The sequence below is a fragment of the Cetorhinus maximus genome, chromosome 1 (assembly GCF_964194155.1).
Source record: "Cetorhinus maximus chromosome 1, sCetMax3.hap1.1, whole genome shotgun sequence".
In the NCBI taxonomy this organism is placed as follows: domain Eukaryota; kingdom Metazoa; phylum Chordata; class Chondrichthyes; order Lamniformes; family Cetorhinidae; genus Cetorhinus; species Cetorhinus maximus.
In genome coordinates this window covers 31,934,486-31,959,656 of record NC_135879.1, presented here as the reverse complement: position 1 = coordinate 31,959,656, position 25,171 = coordinate 31,934,486, and the positions used below count along the sequence as shown (strand labels likewise).

General features: G+C 43.0%; 1 protein-coding gene across 6 annotated transcripts in view; it reads left to right on the top strand.

Moving 5' to 3' along the window:
• Window positions 1-25,171, top strand: part of intu (inturned planar cell polarity protein) — a 186,205-nt gene that overhangs the window by 11,285 nt on the left and 149,749 nt on the right. For all 6 annotated transcript variants that reach the window (XR_013576316.1, XM_078539673.1, XM_078539679.1 and 3 more), the window contains exon 2: window positions 10,870-11,480. Coding sequence is in view for 5 of the 6 variants with exons in the window: in XM_078539673.1 (XP_078395799.1) it covers window positions 10,870-11,480 (611 nt within the window). In the remaining variant the exon portion in view is untranslated. The remainder of the gene's footprint in view (window positions 1-10,869; window positions 11,481-25,171) is intronic.

The following is a 25,171-nucleotide window of genomic DNA, read 5'->3' as shown; positions in this document are numbered from 1 at the left end:
GTTCTTCGAATGAGCAATTAACCTAGTGCCTTTCTTCTCGGAACCCTGTACGTTCTTCCTTTTCAGATAATAATTAAATGCTTTGTTTGAACCTGCCTCCAACACACACTCTCAGGCACTGCATTCCAGACCTTAACCTCTCGCATGAAGTTTTATTCTTGTTGCTTTTGCTTCTTTTGTCAATTACTTTAAATCTGTGTCCTCTTGTTCTCAAACCTTCATGAGTGGGAATGGTTTCTCCCTGTCTACTCTGTCCGGATGCCTCATGATTTTGAGTACCTCTATCAAATCTCTCAACCTCCTCTCCAAGGAAATCAGCCCCAACTTCTCCACTCTATCTTCATAACTGAAGTTCCCCATCCCTGAAACCATTCTCGTGAATCTCTTCTGCACTCTTTCCAATGCCTTCACACCTTTCCTAGTGTGCAATGCCCAGAACTGGATACAATGCTCCAGCTGAGGCGAAACCAGTTTTGTGCACCTTCAACATAACCTCCTTGCTCTTGTACTCTATGCCCCTGTTAATAAAGCCTAGGATACTGTATGCTTTATTAACTGCACACTCAACCTGTCCTGTCACTTTCAATGACTTGTGTATCTAGGTTCCTCTGCTCTTGCACCCTCTTTAGAGTTGTACCCTTTGTTTTATATTGCCTCTGCATGTTCCTCCTACCAAAATGAATCCCATCACGTTTTTCCACTTCACTTCATCTGCCACCGCCCATTTGACGATCTTGTTCTTTGTCCTTTTTGAAGTTCTACACTGTCTTCCTCACAGTTCACGATGCTTCCAAGTTTCATATTATCTGCAAACTTTGAAACTGTGCCCTGTACACCAAGGCCTAGGTCACTAATATATATTATGAAGAGCAAAGGCCCCAACACTGACCCCTGGGGAAGTCTACTGCCAACCTTTCTCCAGCCTGAAAAACACCCATTAACCTCTACTGTTTCCTGTCACTCAGTCAATCTCACATCCATGTTGCTACTGTCCCTTTTATTCCATGAGCTATAACTTTGCTCACAGGTCTGTTGTCTGGTATAAATCCAATGCCTTTTGGAAATCCATGTACACCACATCAACAGCATTGCCCTCATCAACCTTCTCTGTTACTTCAAAAAATATCAGTAAGTTTGTTAAACACTATTTTCCTTTAACAAATCTATGCTAGATTTCCTTAACTAACCTGACTATTAATTTTGTCCCAAATTATTATTTCTGGAAGCTTCCCCACCACTGAAGTTAAACTGGCATGTATTTGTTGGGCTTATCTTTACACTCTTGTTCAAAAAAAGGATGTAATGTTTGCAATTCTCCAGTCCTCTGGCACCACTCCTGAGTCTAAGGAAGATTGGAAAATTATGGCCACTACCCCATCAATTTCCACTCTCCCTTCCCTTAGTATCCTTGGATGCATCTCTGGCGTATAGACAGCCTATCTAATACCTCCTCCTTATCAATTTTAAATACTTCTATTGTATTAATTACCTTCTCTTTCACCATGGCCTGGGTGGCATCATCTTCCTTTGTAAAGACAGATATAAGGCATTCATTTATTACCAAAGCTATTTCCCCGTCTTCATGTGCAAATCCCCCTTTTTGGTCCCTAATTGGCCCTATTCCTCCTTTTATCATCCTTTACTGTTTACCTGCCTATAGAAGACTTTGTGATTCCCTTTATGTTAGCTGCCAGTCTCTTTTCAAACTCCCTCTTTGCTCCTTTCATTTGTTTTTTCTGTTCAACCTTCTATATTCTGCCTGGTTCTCCATTGTTTTATCCACTTGACATCTGTCATAAGCACTTTTTTTTCTCTTCTACACATTAATCTCTATCTCTTTTGTCATACAGGGATTTGTTTCCCCTACCTTTCCCTTTGAGGGAATATACCTTGACTGTGCCCGAACTATCTCCTTGTTGAAGGTAGCACATTGTTCAGGAACTGTTTTTCCTGCCAACCTTTGATTCCAATTCATTCAGCCCAGATCCATTCTTGCCCCATTAAAGCTGGCATTCCTCCAGTTAATTATTGTTACTCTAGATTTTTCTTTGTCCTTTTCCATAGCCTACCTAAATCCTATGATACAATGATCTCTGCCCTCTAAATGTTCTCCTACTGATATTTGACCCACTAACTTGCTTCATTCCCAAGAACCAGGCCTAACAGTGTCTCCCCTTGTTGGACTGGAAACATACTGCTATAGAAAATTTTCCTGAGCACCCCCTAGGAACTCTTGCCCCTCTTTGCTCTACGCCATTACTACCCAGTCTATATTTGGATAACTAAAGCCCTACATTATAACCACTGTATAATTCTTGCAAACTTGTCCCTCTAGATTCTTTCCACTGCCTAGTGTAGTCTCTAGGCCACCAACTAATGTGAACCTTTTGTTCCTTAGTTCTAGCCATATAGATTCTGTCCTTGACCCCTCTGGGATATCCTCTCTCTCTCCCGCACTGCATTGCTCTGCTTAATCAAATATCACCACTCCTTTCTTCACACACACCCCCCCCACCCACCCCACCCTTCCTTTCCTATCTTTCCTGAATGCCTTGTAGCCAGGAATATTTAACACCCAGTCCTGCCCTTCTTTGAGCCAGGCCTCTGTTGTAGCCGCAACCCATCAAATTTCCACATTTGTGCTTGTAGCTCACTAATCTTATTAACCACACTCTGTGCATTCACAGATGACATCTTAGAAGGCTCCTCAAATGAAGCCATATGGGTAGAACTGAAAAACAAAAAAGGAGCAATCACATTGCTGGGAGTGTACGATAGGCCCCCAAACAGTCAGAGAGAAATAGAAGAGCAGATATGTAGGCAAATTTCAGAGAAGTGTAAAAATAATAGGGTAGTAATAGTGGGGGATTTCAACTTCCCCAACATTAACTGGGTTAGTCCTAGTATGATAGGTTTAGAGGGAGCGGAATTCTTAAAATGCATCCAGGAGAGCTTTTTAAGCCAGAACAGAGAAGGTCCTACAAGAGAGGTGGCAGTCCTGGACTTAATTTTAGGGATTGAAGCCGGGCAAGTGTCAGAGGTATCAGTGGGGGAACATTTTGCAGATAGTGATCATAACTCCGTTAGATTCAAAGTTGTTATGGAGAAGGGCAAAGATGGGCTAGAAATCAGAGTTCTAAATTGGGGGAAGGCTTCGGAACAAGATCGGATATGATTTAGACTGGAAACAGCTACTTTTAGGTAAATCTGCGTCAGAGCAGTGGGACTCATTCGAGAAAGAAATAGGGACGCTGGATGTCGAGGGATATACAGGATTGGATAAAGAGAAAAAGGGAGGCTTATGGCAGATACAGAGGGCTCAAACTAACGGAAGCCCTAGAGGAGTATAGAATGTGTAGGGGGGAACTTAAAAAAGGAAATTAGGAGAGCAAAAAGGGGGCATGAAAAAACATTGCCAGATAAAAGAAAGGAAAATCCAAAGTTACTTTACAAATACATTAAGAGTAAGAGGATAACTAGGGAAAGAGTAGGGCCCATTAAGGACCATAGTGGTAATTTGTGTGTGGAGCCAGAAGATGTAGGTAGGGTTCTAAATGAATACTTTGTGTCAGTGTTCACAAGTGAGAGGGGCGACATGGTTATGGAAATCTGGCAGAAGGGCTGTGATATAATTAAATAAAATAGCATAGAAAGGGAGGTGGTTCTAAGTGGCCTGGCAGGCTTAAAAGTAAATAAATCTCTAGGCCCGGATGAAATGTATCCCAGGCTGTTGAGTGAGGCAAGGGAGGAGATAGCAGGGGCGCTGGCAATACTTCTCAATCCCTCTCTGGCCACAGGGGAGGTGCTGGAGGACAGCCAATGTTAATTCAAGAAGGGAGGAAGGGATAAACCAGGGAACTACAGGCCAGTCAGCCTAACCTCAGTGGCAGGGAAACTATTGGAAGCAATTCTGAGGGACAGAATTAATCTACATTTGGAGAGGCAGGGATTAATCAAGGACAGTCAGCATGATTTTGTTAAGGGGAGGTCATGTCTGACCAATTTGATTGAATTTTTCGAAGAGGTGACCAGGTGTATAGATGAGGGCCATGCATTTGACATAGTCTACTTGGACTTCAAGGCTTTTGATAAGGTCCCACATGGGAGACTGATAACGAAGGTAAAAGCCTATGGGATCCAAGGCAATTTGGCAAATTGGATCCAGAATTGGCTAAGTGGCAGGAAGCAGAGGGTGATGGTCGAGGGGTGTTTTTGTGACTGGATGCCTGTGTCCAGTGGGGTTCCACAGGGATCGGTGTTGGGCCCCTTGCTGTTTGTGGTATATATATATAAACGATTTAGACTTGAACGTAGGAGGGTTGATCAGTAAGTTCGTGGATGACACGAAAATTGGTGGGGTGGTAAATAGTGAGGAGGGTAGCCTTAGATTACAGGAGGATATAGACGAGCTGGTCAGATGGGCTGATCAATGTCAAATGGAATTTAATCCAGATAAGTGTGAGGTGATGCTCTTGGGCAGGACAAACAAGGCACAGGAATACATGAATGGGAGGATCCTGGAAAGTACCAAGGATCAGAGGGACCTTGGTGTGCATGTCCACCAGTCCCTTAAGGTAACGGGACAGGTCGATAAGGTGGTTAAGAAGGCATATGGGATACTTGCCTTTATTAGCCGAGGCATAGAATATAAGAGCAGGGAGGTTATGCTGGAACTGTATAAAACGCTAGTTAGGCCACAGCTAGAGCATTGCGTGCAGTTCTGGAATCCGCTTTATAGGAAGGATGTGATTGCACTAGAGAGAGTGCAGAGGAGATTTACCAGGATGTTTCCTGGGCTGGAGAGTTTTAGTTATGAGGAGAGATTGGTTAGACTGGGGTTATTTTCCCTGGAGCAGAGGAGATTGAGGTGTGTAAAATTGAGGGGCATCGATAGGGTAGACAAGAAGGAACTTTTCCCTTTTGTGGAGGGATCAATAACCAGGGGGCATAGATTTAAGGAGGTTTAGAGAGGATGTGAGGAAGAATTTTTTCACCCAGAGGGTGGTGAGAATCTGGAACTCTCTGCCTGAAAAAGTGGTAGAGGCAGAAACCCTCATAACATTTAAGAAGTATTTAGATGTGCACTTGCAATGCGATGGCATACATTGGCCTAGTGCTGGAAAATGGGATTAGAATAGTTAGGTGCTTGTTTGACCGGTGCAGACTTGATGGGCCGAAGGGCCTTTTTCAGTGCTGTAGACCTCTATGACTCTGTCTATGACTCTATGACACGTACATGCACATTAACCATGATTTAGACTTTATTACTTCCTCCCTTACTCTGACCCCACCTAATAACAACTTTATTTCCTACTCTAGTGCTAGCTATCTCTCTGTAATCTATGCACTGTGGTATTCCTCTCTGACATTTCTTCCTAGTTCCCACATACCTGCCAAGTTAGTTTAAACCCTCCCCAATAGTCTTATCTGAAAGAAGGCACCTTCAACATTGCAGCACTCCCTTAGTGCCACATTGATGTGTCAGCCTAGATTTTTGTGCTTTAAGTCATGCAGTGGAACTTGACCCCATAATCTTTGGACTCTGAGGCAAGTGTGCCACTAACAGAGCCATGCTGACACAATTAATTAGTGAAGCATCAGAATTCAGACAATTTATGACCATCATTTGTAGGATGGTCAGCCTTAACTGGAGATCTTGAATCCGAAAAAAGATTTTCATGGTGCTATCTTCGTGGCTGTTTGATCTAATTCCATACTTGCTTCAGTGATTTAACACCTAGGATCATAATGCTATTCAGCTTATCCATAGCACTGTCACTAGTGTCAGTTTTGGAAACTAATAACTGCAACATGAGCGTTCTGAAATTCTGATACTTAAGTTTTTCTTTCCTAGGAAACAATCAAAAATGTCAAGAAAGGGAAGAGCTTTACACTTCTGTTCGCCTTCAGTCAAATTCCGAGAACCATTGTGTATTTATTTACATAGCATGTCACAAATGGCCTGTGTCAAGGGTTTGTTGCAGCAAGGCTTGCTGACTTTTCACACGATGATTGTGAAAGAGTACAATGCTAAGTGAGCTGAAGTCAGCAATTTGGTGCAAGTGGGAATTTGATGCTGAGGGTCAAAGAGGCGCTGCTTTGTTTTAACCTCCAATATTAGTGGTGGAAGCTTGAGGCAGTAAGTATTCAGCAGTTTTATCCACTGCCTGGTGCAAGTTACTATGTGGAAAAAGCAACCAATCGAAAACTATAAATATAAATAATACAGATTTGGGTGTACTGGGCACAATTTCAAAATTTGCAGATGATACAAAACATAGAAGCATTGTGAATTGTGTGGGGAGGATAGTGATAAACTTCAAGCAAACATATAGGCTGGTGGAATGGGCGGACAGGTGGCAGATGAAATTTAATGCAGAGAATTGTGATGTGATACATTTGGTAGGAAGAACAAGGGGAGGCAATATAAAATAACGGGTACAATTATAATGGTACACAAACAGATGTGGAGGTATGTAGGCACAAATCATTGAAGGTGGCAAGGCAGGTTGAGAAGGTGGTCAAAAAGGCACCCTGGGCTTTGGAAAAAGAGACTGAGTACAAAAACAACATTATGATGAACCTTTATAGAACACTGGTTTGGCCTCGACCAGAATATTGTGTCCTATTCTGGACACCGCATTTTAGGAAGGATCTGCTTTAGAGAAAAGGTTTACAAGGATGGTTCCAGGGATGTGAGACTACAGTTAAGTGGATAGATTGGAGCAGCTGGGCTCTTCTGCTGAGAGAAGATTGAAAGGTGACTTGACAGTGGTGTTCAAAATCCTGAAGGGTCTAGACTGAGCAGAGGGGCAAAATTCTTCCTATTGGCGGAAGGGCCGAGAACCAGAGGACACCAGTTTAAAACTATTGACAAAAGAAGCAATAGAGACATAGCAAGTAGTTAGGCTCTGGAATGCACTACCCAAGAGGTTGAGGCAGATTCAATCGTGGCTTGCAAAAGGAAATTGAATAAACACCTGATTAGAGAAAAATTACTGGGCTTCATGAATAGGGCAGGCAAATGGGATGATCAGAGTTGTTGTTGCAGAGAGCTGGAAGAGACACACTGAGCTGAATGGCCTCCTTCTGGTGCTACAACCGTTCTGATACTAGACCAAGGTCAAAGTGATAAATTACCTACTCCTGTTCCATGTTCTTACGTTTGCAAGGATGATCTTTTTCTGATCTCTGCATCACGCAGGGATACAACTCTGAGCCATCATCCACCCATTGTTTACAGTGTGTTCCTTTCAAAACGCGCTATTTATTTGGAACCCCTAGTTGCATGTTAAAGATATATGGATTGTATAAATGCTAACCATGGATAACAATTTATTAATATGCAATTGCTGCTTTTCTTGGCACATTTTCACTTTTGCCACGTCACAGTAGATGAAGAAATACGATTATCTTTCTGAAAATAATCATTTTGAATTGAAAATGTTGCATTTGTTGCTGACTTGCTGAGGAATTGAGGATCTTTTCTTGCGCTACTGATGGTGTTGAACTCGAACCAGATCCAACTATTAATTGGCATCCTTGTCACATGGAGTAATTTGTTTCGTGGCTGTTTGACACATTTTCTTCAAATAATGAAATCTAACTTTAGTTGTTTGGTAGTACAGAACCTGAGTATTGCTTGGAAAAAAAGACATGTCGAAGCTTTTCGTCTTGCACTCATTGGAACACTTCAAGAATACCAATATAAGGGGAAAACAACTATGTGAAGGGTGTGCTGATTGGTATAGGCGTTGCCATGGAGAAAGCACCAGTGAAGGTGACAGTTAATTGCCAAGCTGCCTGGTTTAAATTTCAGCAATGCTTGGCAGTTAGCCATCAGTCACCATCACTGGTGCATTCTCCATGGCAATGCCTCTCCAATTAATCAGTACTCTCTTCACATACAGTATAAATTGTTGTTTTCCCCTTATATTGGTATTCGTGCGAAGTGTCCTGATGAGTGCAAGGCAAAAAGCTTCGACAAGTCTCTTTTTTTAGCTATACTCAAATCTAACTGACATTTTGCTGGTTTTGTGTCCTCTAATATTTAAAATCTTAGGAAATTTCTGACTATTCATTTCTCCTGCTTTTATAAGTGAAAAAGAAAGCTTATAGATTTATTGTTCCAATCAGGTGAGGAGAGTGGAATGGCTCCCCTCTTTTCCAGCTCCTCGTTTTGACCACAACGGGTTTTTTAACAAAGGATATGCTTACCAATTCAGTGAATGTCTAACTGTTTACATGCTGTGACTGTAAAAGACACACAAAAATAGGTTTTTCGAAAGAAAGTTGAATAGTATTTGTTGTCCTTTAACAGTCAGTCTAAGTGAAAATAATAAAAACTCTCCAACTTTCATGCACTTAAAGGTTCACACAAACACAAATAAGTTAGAGTGGGAGGATGGATTAGGCAGTTTTTTTTAAGTCCAATAAAAGTTATTCAGTTATGGATCTTGTAGGTTGAGGACTTGGCTGGGCTCAGTGATCCCACAGGATTTGACATTCAAGCAGTTTAAGAGATGTGGACAGACAATTTATCTCTGTTTTCACGGAGTCAGCAGCAGCTGGGCTAATTCGTAAAATGCTGCCTGTGGTATCTGGATGGTCGAACAGACAGGGCTCAAACTTCCAGGGTGTATAGAGAGGGAGAGTGTCCCACTCGGGTCAGGGGTCACGTCTCTTCTGCTTCTGTTCTGTGGCCTGGACAAAAACAGTTTCTTAAATACAAGAGGGTTAGTTGGCTTGCCCCTTGATCCTCCCGCTCCAGCTGACCAGTTAACCAAACATGGTCAGGGCTAGTGGATTCCAAGTTCATGGTTTACATGATTTGGATTATGGCTGGATGTATTCCTTTCTCGACCAGAGTTCATTGTCTGAACTGATTTATGCCTAATGTTTGGCCCCCAACCAGCCGAGTACCCAGGTGATTATCTGGATGCTTTGCAAATGGGTTAGGTGATGACCTATTCACACTCCTTCAAGGTAATTGTTTCTGATGGGGTTTTCTAGACAGGTTGACTCCGTTTTAATGACTTTAAAATATGAGGTACAGTAATGCAAATATTCAGCTATCCTAAAAACTGCTGCTTCAAATCAATGGAAGGCTGTTCTTCCATTTAAGATGGTGATGAGTGTTTTTTTAAGGTCGTTAGTCTGTGGAATTCTCTTCTCCCAGAGAGTCATGGAGGCAGGGTCATTGAACGTTTTAAGACTGAGTTGGGTGGATTCTTGACTGATGAGGGACTCAAAAGGGTATGGAGATAGACAGTTAAAAAAATTAATCCGTAAATTTATGATTCTACCATCAATACTGTGTAAAGTACATTGATCTTCAGAACATACTAAGCCTGTTTCTAAGTCTTGGTTCCATAAACTGAACTGATTAAAACAGATCTGCAAATATAAATTTACATTCTGTGTGTAGGTGTTAATACCTTGGTAGCATGCCTGTGTGTGCTGCAGATGATATTGCAGCTAGACAAAGTGTAAATAATTTGCCATGAATTTTTTACAGTGAAATCTGTAAAATGTTTCACTTGAGTACTAATGCAGAAATAGAATGTTTTCATGTTCTATTGAATACAAAGTACAAAGCGATTATATAAAAAGAAATGCCTGTCCTGGTCTGGAAACTTTTAGTTGCTTTTAACAATTGTTTACAAGAATGGTTGTCCAGGCTGCACTTAGATTGACTGAAAATATGCTGCCATTTCAGTCTCCTTGCCCTCACCACCATAGACACAGACTGCTTCCAATATAACATAATAAGGTTTAAGATAATGAGAGAGAGATAAGTGAGATGACAGGAAGTCCTTTTTTCCAAATCTATTACAGTTATTATGCAGTTGAGGACCGAAGTAAACTGGAAAATGTATCGACAAACATAGAACAGCAGTGACGAATCTTATAAAATGTATTCAGAAGAAATATATTCTGCTTTGAAAAACATGTACAAACTAACCAATAATGAGACACCATTGATGAATGAATAGATGAGCATAAATTGAAGAAATAGGCGCACACTAAGCGAATAAACAATAAAGGAGATGAAGGGAATCTGAAAAGGTTAGGAAAGTTTTTTTCTAAAAAAAAATTAGTAAGGCAAGCTAATAAAATGTATTCAATTCCCTTGCAATAAATGATAACAAAAGTAGGGAGGCTATGCTTCAGTTACACAGAGCACTAGTGAGATCACATTTGGAGTACTGTGTACATTATTGGTCTCCTTATTTAAGGAAGAATGTAAATGAATTGGAAGCTGTTCAGAGAAGGTTTACTAGACTCGTATCTGGAATGGGTGGGTTGTCTTATGAGGAAAGGTTGGACAGACTAGGCTTGTATCCGCTGGAGTTTAGAAGAGTAAGAGGCGACTTGACTGAAACATATAAGATCCTGAGGGGACTTGATAGGGTGGACGTGTAGCGGATGTTTCCTCTTGTGGTAGAATCTAGAACTAGGGGCCTCTTTAAAAATAAGGGGTCGCACATTTAAAACTGAGATGAGGCAAATTTTTTTGAGGGCCGTGAGTCTTTGGAACTCTTCCTGAAAAGGTGGTGGAAGTCGAGTCTTTGAGTATTTGTTGAATAATGCTATTTTTGAGGGTGATTGTTAAGCTGTTCAACGGAATTCGCTTTTGTGAATGATTGCGTATGCTGTTTATGGTGTTGCTAAGGGAAAACTGAAACTCAGGTTGGTGTTCTGTAGTTTTTTTCTCTCTCAGCTACAGACACCTGATTTATACAGCCCATTATGAACCAGACCAGGAACTCTGAAGAATCCCAACAAATCGGGCTGCAGCTGCCCACTGAGGACTTTGGTGTTCTCCTCATATTCCTCTGTATTCACCTCTGTCACTTTTTTTTGCAGCAATCTTGAACCAGAGTGGCTGGATGATGTGCAGAGGAATGGTGAGCTCTTCTACCTGGAGTTGAGTGAAGGCGAGGAAGATGTTCTGATCCAAGCGAATTCGATTTCTGCACCTTTGATCAATCATGTCAGATTTAGTGAGAAAGAAGCAGAAGTCATTACTGACCATAAACCTAAGGAGATTTGCAAACATGAACACAAACTTAAAAAGCTTGCTAATGTTTTAAAAAAGAAAAAAGTAAGGTGTACACATTCTTGCAGCAAAGATGTTTCCAACAAAGACATTGAACAGAGAAGTAGTCAGCTACCAGGACCTGCTTCAATATTAAAGCACCAGACAAACCCCAAAGTTGGAGTTTCAGTTCAGTTATCTTATAAGAATGTGTATGTTTATGTTAATCCAAATAAAATAAGTGACAAATCATTAGACAAAGGGAAAAAGCTTTTGGAGGCTTTTGTGGGGATTATTCACCAGCCTTCAAGGAAAAACCCAGTGGCAGGAAAGCACTCGGACAGATTGACAGACACACAAATGAAAACTGAAGAGCGACTTGTTGTACACAGTTTGGTCCATGGCAGTGCTGCAATGAAATGTGGCCAAATATTAATTGGTAAGTGTGAAAATATTTATAGAAGTAAGATATATTTTTATACAGTGTACAAATTATGTAAAATTAATAAAGCATGTTCTGTCACAATCTCAAAACAATCATAACACTTACACCCTTGCATGTTCAATAACAATTGACAGCAAATGCTGTAATATGAAATTGTTTATGTTGCTATCACTTTAATGCTGATGGTTCCAACCCTGACATCCTTGTTCACACAGCCAGTAACTGCAGTATTGGAAGCTACAATGGCAGTGTATAGTATCAGAGCTGAAGTTTTAATGTGCACATACTGGACCACATTTTGCGGTCAGTGGCAAAGTAGCAGCACTTGCCGTTCATTACGCTGACAGCTGCCCATGGACTTTTTGCAGGCTTTTGAGCAGAAACTTGTTCCTAAAAATCATTTGGAGCACACTGGCTTCCACAGGTGATCTGTGGTGGTACGAACAGAGCGAGCACTGGCATATTTCATAAGACCATAAGACATAGGAGCAGAAATTAGGCCATTCGGCCCATCGAGTCTGCTCCGCCATTCAATCATGGCTGATAAGTTTCTCAACCCCATTCTCCCGCCTTCTCTCCATAACCTTTGATCCCCTTACCAATCAAGAACCTATCTATCTCGGTCTTAAATACACTCAGTGACCTGGCCTCCACAGCCTTGTGTGGCAATGAATTTCATAGATTCACCACTCTCTGGCTAAAGAAGTTTCTCCTCATCTCTGTTCTAAAAGGTCTTCCCTTTACACAGGGTCCTAGTCTCTCCTACTAATGGAAACATCTTCCCCACGTCCACTCTATCCAGTCCTTTCAGTATTCTGTAAGTTTCAATCAGATCCCCCCTCATCCTTCTAAACTCCATCGAGTATAGACCCAGAGTCCTCAAACGTTCCTCATATGTTAAGCCTTTCATTCATTCCTGGGATAATTCTCGTGAACCTCCTTTGGACCCTCTCCAGGGCCAGCACATCCTTCCTGAGATACGGGGCCCAAAATTGCTCACAATATTCTAAATGTGGTCTGACCAGAGCCTTATAAAGCCTCAGCAGCACATCCCTGCTTTTATATTCTAGTCCTCTCGAAATAAATGCCAACATTGCATTTGCCTTCCTAACTACCGACTCATCCTGCAAGTTAACCTTAAGAGAATCCTGAACTAGGACTCCCAAGTCCCTTTGCACTCCAGATTTCTGAATTCTCTCCCCATTTAGAAAATAGTCTATGCCTCTATTCTTCCTACCAAAGTGCATGACCTCACACTTCCCCACGTTGTATTCCATCTGCCACTTCTTTGCCCATTCTTTTAACCTGTCCAAATCCTTCTGCAGCCTCCCTGCCTCCTCAATACTACCTGTCCCTCCACCTATCTTTGTATCATCTGCAAACTTAGCCAGGATGCCCTCAGTTCCTTCATCTAGCTCATTAATGTATAAAGTGAAAAGTTGTGGTCCCAACACTGACCCCTGCGGAACTCCACTAGTCACTGGCTGCCATCCTGAGAAGGACCCCCTTATCCCCACTCTCTGCCTCCTGCTAGACAGCCAATCTTCTATCCATGCTAGTACCTTGCCTCTAACACCATGGGCTCTTATTTCCTCAATGAATCAGAGACTAATTTTCTTTTTAGATCTCTAAATCTAATTTAATTCTGAAGAAGTGTGATTCCACACTTTGGCATGGCAAATGTAATTTTGCAAATTTAGAGAGATTGTTTGGAAGTAACTGTGACTTATCATGCCATTATGAAAAATCACTTGCACCTGAATGGGCCAGCCCTAATTTTTCCAGGTGTGTTTAGTGGGTAAGTAAAGTAACTTTACACCTTTTGCATAGATTTCAATGCCAAGCCCCTTGAAGTACTGTTTTAATGCAGCCTGTGGAGGAGCAGGGTAATTCTGATAGCAGCTTCTGAATTTCTGCACTTAACTGCACATCTGCGGACGTTGTCTAATTTACTCAAAAAAACGAGTGCTAATAACTTCACTGTTATTCTCAATGCAAAATCCAGGCTATTATTAAGAAGTCTCAGCATTGCAACATTGGTGCCTAGCGACTCTCCCTGTGTGTTAAATGAACTTTTTTTTTGATTTCTCCTTCATATTTGTAGTTAGTGTAATAGTTAGAACAGTCTCACACAGCCCATAGAAGATCACTTCACAGTGATATTTTTAAAAATTAATTTTCCTTCAAGCATTTACGTATTTCATAGTCACTTTGTCACAAGATACTTGCAGAGGAATACATTGAAGTACCGGGTACGCTGTGTGTGCACACATTTGAAACAATACTGGAGAATGAGCTTGGTCCCTGGAATTTGGTTGGGGATGGGGGGTGGTTTTGGTTTTGTGGGCTTATGAGAATGGGTTCTATACCATCTGGCATTTTAAAGTTTCAGACAGTCTTTTTGATTGTCATATGTTCCCAAAGCTTGTTTATTGTGCAAAGAGTTCCACTGTATCAAAATGCATTTACTACCCCGTTTTAGCTATGTCAGCCATAGCTCAGTTGGTAGCACTCTCGCCTCTGAGTCACGAGGTTGAGTTCAAGTCCCACTCAAGGACTTGAGCACTAAAATCAAGGCTGATGCTTCAGTGTAGTATTAAGGGAGTGCTGCCCTGTTGGAGGTGCTGCCTTTTGGATGAGACATTAAACAGAGGCCTACCTGTCCCCTCGGGTCAATGTGAAATATCCCATACATTATTTCGAAGAATAGCAGGGGAGTTGTCATGTCCAATATTCGATCAACATCATAACAGATTATCTGATTATTATCACATTGCTTCTGGGAGCTTGCTATGTGTAAATTGGCTGCTGCCTTTCCTACATTACTACCAATAAAGTACTTTTGAGGTGTAATCACTGTTGTAAAGTACTTTGAGTCATCATTTGGTCATGAAATGTGCTTTATAAATGCAAGTCTTTCTTTTGTTTGTTTCTTTCTTTCTCCAATTTTGCGCAATAGGAAACTCCCAGTACATGGTGGATCCTGAAATTGGCATGCAAAGGGAATTGGTAGCCAAGGTCATCTTAGTATAGAAGCAATTTCTAAAACTACTCTTGAGCAGAATTTGAGGGCCAGTTCAGGATAACATAACGGCCCACAAATTCTTTATTTCTACCAAAGAACCTCTGTCACGGAAAATGAATTTTTAGAAATTTCTTCAGATTTTAATTACTGTTGGAAATTTGATTTTTAACCCCCCCCGCCCCCCCCCCCCCACTCTCTCTATAAATTATTTTACATTGAATTAAATATTTACCTTGTACTTCCTGGTTTAGATTTTACGTGCCTCGGTAAGGGTTCTTCAGTATGATTGGTTGAAGAGACACATTGTTGCTTCCAACCCCATAGTCAGTATGTCACAATGACTACCTATTATCTCTATAATACTGCCTATCTCCACCTGAGCTCAGCCCATATGCTGTTGATACCCTCATCTATATTTCTGTTACCTCCAGCCTTGAGTATTCCATTGTTTTCCTGGCAGGCCTTTCACCTTCCACCCTTTTAGAAATTCAAGATCATATAAAACTTTGCCTGTATCCTAATTCACAGCAAGCCCAGTTCATCTATCACTACTATGCTTGCTAACTTGCATTAGTTCCCTGTTCATCAATGTCTGGATTTTTAAAGCTCTAGCATTCTTCCATGGGCTCATCCCTCCCTATCTTTGTAACCTCCTCCAGCCTTACAACTCTAGTGACAACGCTGCGTTCCTCCTAACTCTAGTCTCTTGTATGCTCCCACCTCCTTTACCCATTATTGTGCCTTCAGCTGTCCAGGTATGAAGATGTGGCATTCTCTCCTTAAATATCTCTACCTCTCTCCTTTTAAAACCTACCTTTTTAACCAACCTTTTTGTTACCAATCCTGATCCTTTCTTTTGATTCAATGTCAATATTTGGCTGATTAGGCTCCTTTAAAGTCCCTTGGGACATGTTACCATATTACAGGTGCTATATAAATGCAAGTTGTTATATGCAAGGTCACTTATGAATAAAACAACCAACACTGACTTGATAAGCCAAGTGACTTGTTTCTGTGCTGTGATCTTTTATGGTTCTATGATTCCTAAGTATCTGGAAATGCTTGATTATATTGGCCTGGATTTTGCAGTCAGCAGCCCAGTGATAGCACTCACCGCTGGCAATGAATAAATCTATGCTTGGACCTACCACAGTCCCTGAGGTGAGGATTTCATAAAATGATCCCACAGTGTAATTTTGAAGATCTGGGGCATTATCTCCAGTGTCCTGGTCAAATTTATCCCTCAATTGACATCACAAACAGGTTATCTGATCATTATCTCACTGTTTGCGGAAGCTTGCTGTGTGCAAATTGGCTGCCGCGTTTCCTATACTAGTGTGACAACACTTCAAAAATAGTTACAAAAACAGAATTACCTGGAAAAACTCAGCAGGTCTGGCAGCATCGGCGGAGAAGAAATCAGTTAACGTTTCGAGCCTTCATGGTTCTGCCGAAGGGCCATGAAGGCTCGAAACGTTAACTGATTTCTTCTCCGCCGATGCTGCCAGACCTGCTGAGTTTTTCCAGGTAATTCTGTTTTTGTTTTGGATTTCCAGCATCCGCAGTAGCTTTTAGCTTTTTGTTTTTATCTTCAAAAATAGTTTATTGGCTGGATAGCACTTTGTGATAATGTGAGATAGTCAAATGCACCACATATGAATGCAAGTCTTTTTCACCACCTGGTGCAGCACAACAGAACTTCTATGTACTGTCATACTGTCCAAAAAAAAGTCTTTGGTGACAGCACAGTTACATTTATAGGAAATGTAACAGACCCCTTAACATTACTATTAGTTTAAATTACATGTTAAATGAATGTTTGGATTCCATTTCAAATAATACTGAACTTCCATATATTTTCTCCCTATTTCTGTAATGTAGAACTCCTAATCGTTGTGTGACCCCAATTTTGAGGTGCCCATAGTGCATTAGTTATTAAATTTGAATTTTTAACTATAGACTTTCAAATTCTGCTTTTGAAATGAAGAGGTGGAAGCTATTTAAGTAGGAAAAGGTTTGGTTAAAGGTTAATGGGTTGGCAAGGCAAATGCTGCAGGCCTTCAGTATCATGGTATTTTGGCCTATTGTACCTGACCTGGAGGCAGTAACCATCATCTAGAAGAGCAGGCAAAAAGAGGGCCTGGAGACAGCAATCACTACCCAGAAGAGCGGGTGAGGAGCCGGAGGCAGGAATCACCACATGATGGTTACTGCCCGGAGTGGCGCAACACGGGCCAATAGAGACATCACGCATCCGCCACTACTCTTTATGAATCCCAGGGAGAGAGGTCCTGTGAGAAGCAGAAAAGAGGACAGTAGGAGTATGTATGTCCTAGGCCCACACAACGGAGCCTGGTCTCCAGTCATCTCAGACCCCCTTGCCACTGGACCAAGGCCTTGCTCCATGAAGCCCATGTGGTAGCTGGTGTGCAACGGCCACCCCACATTAAAAGAACTCGCGCACAAGCATCTTCCACCCCCTTAAAATGAAGTTCGGGATCTGAAACGTAAGGACCCTCAGGGACAACCCCAACAGTAACAGACCGGAACGGCGTACTGCATTCTTTACCCGGGAGCTTGGACGTTTTGACATTGCCACACGAGGCCAGCTCAAGGAACAAGATGGCGTTTGCACCTTGCAGAAAGGTAAACCAGTAGAAGATCACTACCTCCGCAGGGTTGGCTTCGTCATTAAAAACTAATTAGTTGGCTGTCTCAAAGGCATCCCTTGCAGGATAATGAGCCTTTGGCTCGCCCTAGCCAAGAACCAATACACTACAGTCCTCTCTGCGTACGCCCCAACACTGGATGCTACAGATGACTCCAAAGAGCAATCCCTGGCCCGAGTCCCAACTGTTGATAAGCTGATCCACCTTCGTGAGTTCAACGCCAGAGTTGGGAAGAACACAGACCTCTGGGGAAATTTAATCGGCAGGGAGGGTTTAGGGAAATTCAACACCAACAGTACCTTGCTCCTGACAAAATGCCTAGAATGCTGCATTGTCATAACCAATGCCTTATTCCATCAGCGAGGCAAGCATAAGGCCTCCTGGCAACACCCTCACTGCAAGCACTGGCACCTGCTCGACTACATCATTGTCCAAGTGAGGGACCACAAGGACATGTGTATCACTTACGCCATGATGGGAGCTGACGACTGCTGGACAGACCACTGCCTAATTCGCTCTGTCTTCAACATCAATGTAGTCCCAAAGCAGTGCCGGCAACAGAAACGATGCCACAGGAAAATCATGAGGCAAAGACCCTGATGATAGAGCCCTATTTAGCTAGCACCTCACTGCCAACATGGCGACTCCTGGTGACCCAGAGCCGCACAGTGTCCACAGTGCCTGGTCTGCCCTCAAGGCCTCCATAATTAGCACCTGCAAAGAGACGCTTGGTCACTCGACCAGGAAACACCAAGGCTGGTTTGATGAGAACGAGCAGAAGATCCAGAAGCTGATAAGGTGCAAGCGCAAGGCATTTTTGAACCTGAAACTGCAACCCAACTCAAGAGCAAACAAGCATCTCTACAGATGGCTGAAGGCTGAACAGCCTTCCAGCAAAAAACCCGTAACCTAAAGAGCAGAGTGGATCGAGAAAGTGCAGGGGATCCAACAGTTAGCCGATAACCATGACGTGCAAGGTTTCTTTAATGCAGTCAAGACCACCTATGGTCCAAGCACTCAAGGCCCACTCCACTGCTGGCCAAGAATGGAGAGGTGCTCATCAAGGACAGGCAGTGAGCGCCCACTGGAAGGAGCACTTCAAAGATCATCTTAACAGAGACTCTGTCTTCAACGTGAGTGTCCTCGACTCCATCCCACAGCATGCTACCCATCATCATCTCAGCACAGCCCCAACCCAGCATGTGGTAAAAAAGGCCATTCAACAGCTGAAGAGCAATAAGGCATTGGGAGTAGATGGAATCCCCGGTGAAGCACTGTTGGCACGAGTACATAGCCTCGTCTCCCTTATCTGGAAGGAGGAGAGCATGCCAGGAAATCTCAGATGGTCATGATTACGGCATCTTTGAGAAAGGGCTCCTTCGAGTCGCAATGTGAATTCCGCCCACTATGGGGCACAACGGACATGATCTTCACCGTGTGGCAACTGCAACAGAAATGCAGAGAATAGCACCAGCCCTTGTACATGGCCGCCTTTGACCTTACAAAAGCCTTTGACACTGTCAACCGCGAAGGATTATGGAGCATCCTCTTCTATTTCAGCTGCTCCCAAAGGTTTGTCACCATCCTTCGCCTGCTCCATGATGGCATGCAAGCCGTGATCTTGACCAACAGATCCACCACAAACCCAATCCACATTTGGACCAGGGTCAAGGAAGGCTGTCACTGCACCGACACGCTTCTCGATCTTGCTGTATTGCTCCATCTCCTTCAGCAAGCACCTTGCTAGAGTGGAGCTAAACTACAGAACAAGCGAGAACCAGTTCAACCTCCGCTTCCTGCAGCCAGATCCAAGGTTATCCCATCCTCTGTTATTGAACTATGGTATGCAGATGATGCTTGTGTCTGTCTGCGTACACTCGCATGCTGAGCTCCAAGCCATTGTCAACACCTTTACCATAATCCTTCGTGTACGAGAGCATAGGCCTTACACTAAACCTCTAAGACACAGGCCCTCTACAAACTTCCTCACACCCCCACCCCCTCCCGTTATCAAAATCGATGACAAGGCCTTTGGCAACGTGGACTGCTCTCCATACCTTGGAAGCCTTCTGTCAACAAGGGCAGACATTGACGAGGTTCACCACCACCTTTAGTGTGCCAGTGCAGCCTTCGGCCACATGAGGAAGATTGTTTGAAGACCAGGACCTCAAACCCAGCACCAAGTTCATGGGCTACAAAGCAGTAGTGATACCCGCTGTCCTGTGGGTCAGAGGCATGGACTATATACAGCAGGCACCTCAAAACTCTGGAGAAGTACCACCAGCGCTGCTTCTGCAAGATCCTGTAAATCCATTGGCAGGATATGCACACCAACATCAGTGTTGTCGCTCAGGCCAACATCCCCAGCATCGAAGCATTGACCATGTTTGATCAGCTCCGCAGGGTAGGCCACATCGTCCGCATGCATGCCTGACAAGACTCCAGAAGCAAGCGCTCTACTCGGAGCTTCGACACGGCAAGCGAGCCCCAGGAGGGCAGAGGAAGCGCTTCAGGGGCACCCTCAATCCTGAGAGACTGCTCAAGAAGAAGGAAGTTACCAAGCAGCAGGAAATTTTTTTTTGTTTTGTTTTTTGAATTTGGATTGATTTCTCTGGAACCATCTGGTTCTGTGAAGAAATTTGGATAGCTTTTCTAATTACCATGTACTGCTTTCGAACGAGTTGTCAATGTTGGAAGTATATTAGCAGTTTAAAGAACTGCTGTGCAGCAATGTAATTTATACTTTATTTTAAGCTCATAGTGTAAGAGACTTCTGAAACTGATCTATGTTTTGCAGCATGAAAGTGATTCTAGTAATGACTTTAGATTCTGCTTACAATGAATGGCTGGCTGCTCAGTTTTGGATCCAATCCCAAACAAAATATGTTGTGACTACATAACAATAATGTAATTTGGCTGTGTCTAAATTATTACAGAAGTTGACACAAGCACATGTTACACTCGAGGCTTTTGTGGAGAAGGTGAAGGGGCGGTGGGATTGGAAGTAGAGAGATCCTGCACTCGCAGGGGACCGAAAGGCCCACCAGCCATCCACTTAGAATGCAGTGGAACCAGTTAGCCATGAGGGTCAATATCAGGAGTCAAGCCCCGTGGACATGGATGCACTGTCACAAGAAGGTCAATGAGCTCACGAGCTATCCGGGTCAGTGAATGCATCTTTCCTGCCAGATCCCATCAGCTGCACCAATAGCTTCAGCCACTACTAAAGTCATCACCCCCCGCCCCCATCGCTTGCCTGTTAACAACCTTCATCAATTAGAAACAAAAACAGAATTACCTGGAAAAACTCAGCAGGTCTGGCATCATCGGCGGAGAAGAAAAGAGTTGACGTTTTGAGTCTTCATGACCCTTCAGCAGAACTGAGTGAAGTCAGGAGAGGGGTGAAATATAAGCTGGTTTAAGGTCGGGGGTGGGGGGGAGAAGTTGTGGGGGGGTGTGGTTGTAGGGACAAGCAAGCAGTGATAGGAGCAGATAATCAAAAGATGTTACAGACAAAGGAACAGGGAGGTGTTAAAGGTGGTGATATTATCTAAGAGAATGTGCTAATTAAGAATGGATGGCAGGACACACAAGGTACAGCTCTAGTGGGGATGGGGTGGAAAGACTGACAGGGTATTATAGTTCTAGATTTAAAAATAATGGAAATAGGTGGGAAAAGAAAAATCTACATAAATTATTGGAAAAAACAAAAGGGAGGGGGAAGAAACGGAAATGGGGGAGGGAGTTTAAGATCTAAAGTTGTTGAATTCAATATTCAGCCCGGAAGGCTGTAAAGTGCCTAGTCGGAAGATGAGGTGCTGTTCCTCCAGTTTGCGTTGGGCTTCACTGGAACAATGCAGCAAGCCAAGGACAGACATGTGGGCAAGAGAGCAGGGTGGAGTGTTAAAATGGCAAGCGACAGGGAGGTTTGGGTCTTTCTTGCAGACAGACCGCAGGTGTTCTGCAAAGCGGTTGCCCAGTTTGCGTTTGGTCTCTCCAATGTAGAGGAGACTGCATTGGGAGTAACGAATGCAGTAGACTAAGTTAGAGGAAATGCAAGTGAAATGCTGCTTCACTTGAAAGAAGTGTTTGGGCCCTTGGAAGGTGAGGAGAGAGGAAGTGAAGGGGCAGGTGTTGCATCTTCTGCGTGGGCATGGGGAGGTGCCATAGGTGGGGGTTGAGGAGTAGGGGGTGATGGAGGAGTGGACCAGGGTGTCCCAGAGGGAACGATCCCTACGGAATGCCGCCGGGGGGGTGAAGGGAAGATGTGTTTGGTGGTGGCATCATGCTGGAGTTGGCGGAAATGGCGGAGGATGATCCTTTGAATGCGGAGGCTGGTGGGGTGATAAGTGAGGACAAGGGGGACCCTATCATGTTTCTGGGAGGGAGGAGAAGGCGTGAGGGCGGATGCGCGGGAGATGGGCCGGACACGGTTGAGGGCCCTGTCAACGACCGTGGGTGGAAAATCTCGGTTAAGGAAGAAGGAGGACATGTCAGAGGAACTGTTTTTGAAGGTAGTATCATCAGAACCGATGCGACTTCATCAATTAGGCCTTGTACCTAACATTCATTTATTTAACAGTACCCTCTCATACTTTGCAAACCTCACACCCACATCTCACAGGTTCCATATACAGTCAGCTAGTCAACTGTGACGCCTAAATCACCCAAACAAATTGCACAATCTATATAAATTATTGGAAAAAAGGGGGATCGGAAAGGGGGTGGGGATGGAGGAGAGAGTTCATGATCTAAAATTGTTGATTAAAATTGTCAACAATTTTAGATCATGAACTCTCTCCTCCATCCCCACCCCCTTTCAGATCCCCCTTTTTTCCAATAATTTATATAGATTTTTCTTTTCCCACCTATTTCCATTATTTTTAAATGTATTTCCATCCATTGTTTTATCTCTACCTTTTAGCCTATTTTGATCCCTTCCCCACCCCCACTAGGGCTATCTTTACCTTGCTTGTCCTGCTTTCTACCCTTAATGTCACCTATTATCACATTCCTTAGGTAATATCACCACCTTCAACACCTCTTTGTCCTTTTGTCTATGACATCTTTTGGTTATCTCCACCTATCACTGGCCCTCTATCCAGCTCTACCTGTCCCACCCCCCTTAAACCAGTTTATATTTTACCTTTTTTCTATTTTTCCTTAGTTCTGTTGAAGAGTCATACGGACTCGAAACGTTAACTGTGTTCCTCTCCGCAGATGCTGTCAGACCTGCTGAGTTTTTCCAGGTATTTTTGTTTTTGTTTTGCCTAATTTACAAACTGCTGATGGTATAAGCTTGCATCTCTTACTTCTGCACCTCCCCTGTGCCACAATCTTACCCTTCCAAATAACAAAGAAGCACAACCTGACTAGGCAGTGGAGAAATACCATTAAGATATTTGGGTGGCTGCTGCTTGCACTGCAATGAAAGCTGCAACATCAGCTAGCAGATGCTGGTGCATCCTTTGGGTGCACAAGTTTGCAATCGGAGCTGATGACCACTTCCATGCTGAACAAGATGGATTCTGAGCTCTGCAAATTCACTTGATTTTATAATTGCAGTCATCAGCTGAGGTACTGACGTGGTGTAATTTAGAGCATAGCATAGAAGGGGATCTGCACATGGTGCAACAGTGAGGAGGTGTAGTCTGCAGCTTTGGCAGGGGGCAAGGATAATCCAGGTGCCAGTTCATCAGCTCAGTGAGTGAGGATCCACATGAGTTCAGCTGCAAAGGACTCAGATGAGCACTTAAGTGGGGCAGCCTTCAAAGAACGCTGCTGGAGTTGGACAACAAAACGCTTGTGAATTAGGAAGCCTGCCAGACAGCCTGCAGTCAATATTGAGCGGTATAGAGGAGTCCAACACCATCCTGCAGTACAGAACTTAGGCATCATGACTGCTACCAGAATATTAGGTATTAGACCTGTATGATACACTGCCTATGGTCGCACATTAACTGGAAGCTGAAGGAATGGAATCCTTTTTTGGTCGAATATAGGGCAGTGTTGACATATAGTGCCAACAAAGTGATGTTTGTGCATTCAATGGCACCCTGCACTTGGGCAAGCCTGTAATCATAGTGAAGATGTGTGAAAGAGAATGAAATGTAATTCTTTCATTTGAGCAGAGCCTCAGTGACCTTTTGCAACAGTGGATGGCAAGCTGAAATGTTGCGAATATTTCCAGCTCCAACCTGGAAGGAGCCAAGTGCAAAAACATTCATTACTGTGGTTACCTTCACAATCACTAAGTTGGCAGTTGTGACTACAACAAGTGGCAGATTTCAGTGAGGCTGTCCTTACTGAAGCGAAGACATCTCTCTCTCTCTCAGTTCTTTACTTGAGGTTCGGGTTGGTGAATAGATCCCTTAACACCCTGTGTGGATATGGTCTTTGCTGAAAGACCTTGTTCCCTACTTCCTCCATCTACCAGCTCCTTGCCCTGCCCTGTATGGCCTCTGTTCATTATCCAAGTGATGCTGCATTCCAAAGGGAATAGTCTGGGAGCAGTTGTTTTGTGTAGATGCCTTGAAGACGGCAAAAGTCCTTCAGTACCTGTCACATCAGTCCCTATAGACTTTTGCAACTTAAAACAACTATAGAAAGCACCAAATACTGGTGGAATTGAAGCAATAACCAGAAGAAATCAATCAACCAATAATCTATATATACTTGATCCTTTTAAGTGCCACTGGTATGAGGTTCTTCCTGCCACTGAACACGTTCAGCTGTGCAAAGTTAGGAGAGGACTAAGCTGAAGCGTTGAACTCCAAAATGGCACTGCTGAAGTTATGATCTGTCTGCTATGCGTACTTCCAATGGATGTTGACTGTGTGTGTATTAATGCCCTCTTCATTATGGCACCAATGTGATTCACCCCACAAATGTGTGCATGTGCTGCAAATGCCATTTTGAAACTCTAAGGGCACATGTGTTGCCCAAAGAACAGGTGGCACCAATCCCAATTTCTCAATTTTGGTCTTAAATGCCCACTAGATTGGTTTGTGGGATGAGAGGACTGTCCTTTATGCAGAAGTTGAATAGAATGTGCTTGTATTCTCTGGAGTCTAGGAGAATGAGAGATTATCTTGTAAGATTCTGAGGGCTTGACAGGGTAGATGGTGAGAGTCCAGTTTCCCTTGGCTGCAGAGTCTGAACTAGCTCTTTGGGTGAGGAATTGATCATTTAGCACGGAAATAATGAGGAATTCCTTCATTCAGAGGGTAGCGAACTTTTAGAATTCCCTACCCCCGAGAGCAGTAGATGCTCAGTTTCAGTATATTCAAGACAGATCGATAAGATTTTTGAGCTCTAAGGGAATTAAAGATTATGGGGATAGAGTGCAGTTGATGTAGAAGGCATGATCGTATTAAAATGGTGGAGAAGGCTTAAAGGCCCAAATGACCTACTCTTGCTCCCATATCTTATGTTTTTATCAGCAATGGATAAAGAATGTCAATGAGGTACTTTTTCTGGTCACAATTGTGTATAACTGAATAGTTCAAAGGGCAAGGAGATCTCCTTTGAGAGACATAAGTGGAAACGAAAATTTTGGCTTGTTTTATTAATCCTGTTTAAAACAATGTGACAAGAAATCCATATTTGTCCTAATTGTACATGAGTTTCAGCTATGATTTACTCACTGTATGATTAATTTAGTGTGTGATAAAACCCGTTTCATTATTATTTGCATTTCAAACACAATTACTGGATTATGAAGTGATACCAGTTCTTGTGTTGCAGTAATATTGGTCTCTTAAGGAAAAAAATTATAAGCCAAAATGACCAGTATGTCATTTTAATTTTATCATGTAAAAAAAAAACTCAGTGTGGCTGTGGCTCACTTGGGAGCATTGTCGCTTCAGCATTAGAAGGTTAACAACATAGGAGCAGGGGTAGGCTATTCAACCTTTCAAACCTACTCCTCCATTCAGCTAGATCGTGGCTTATCTTGTGCTTTGATGCCATTTTCTTGTAGTATCCCAATA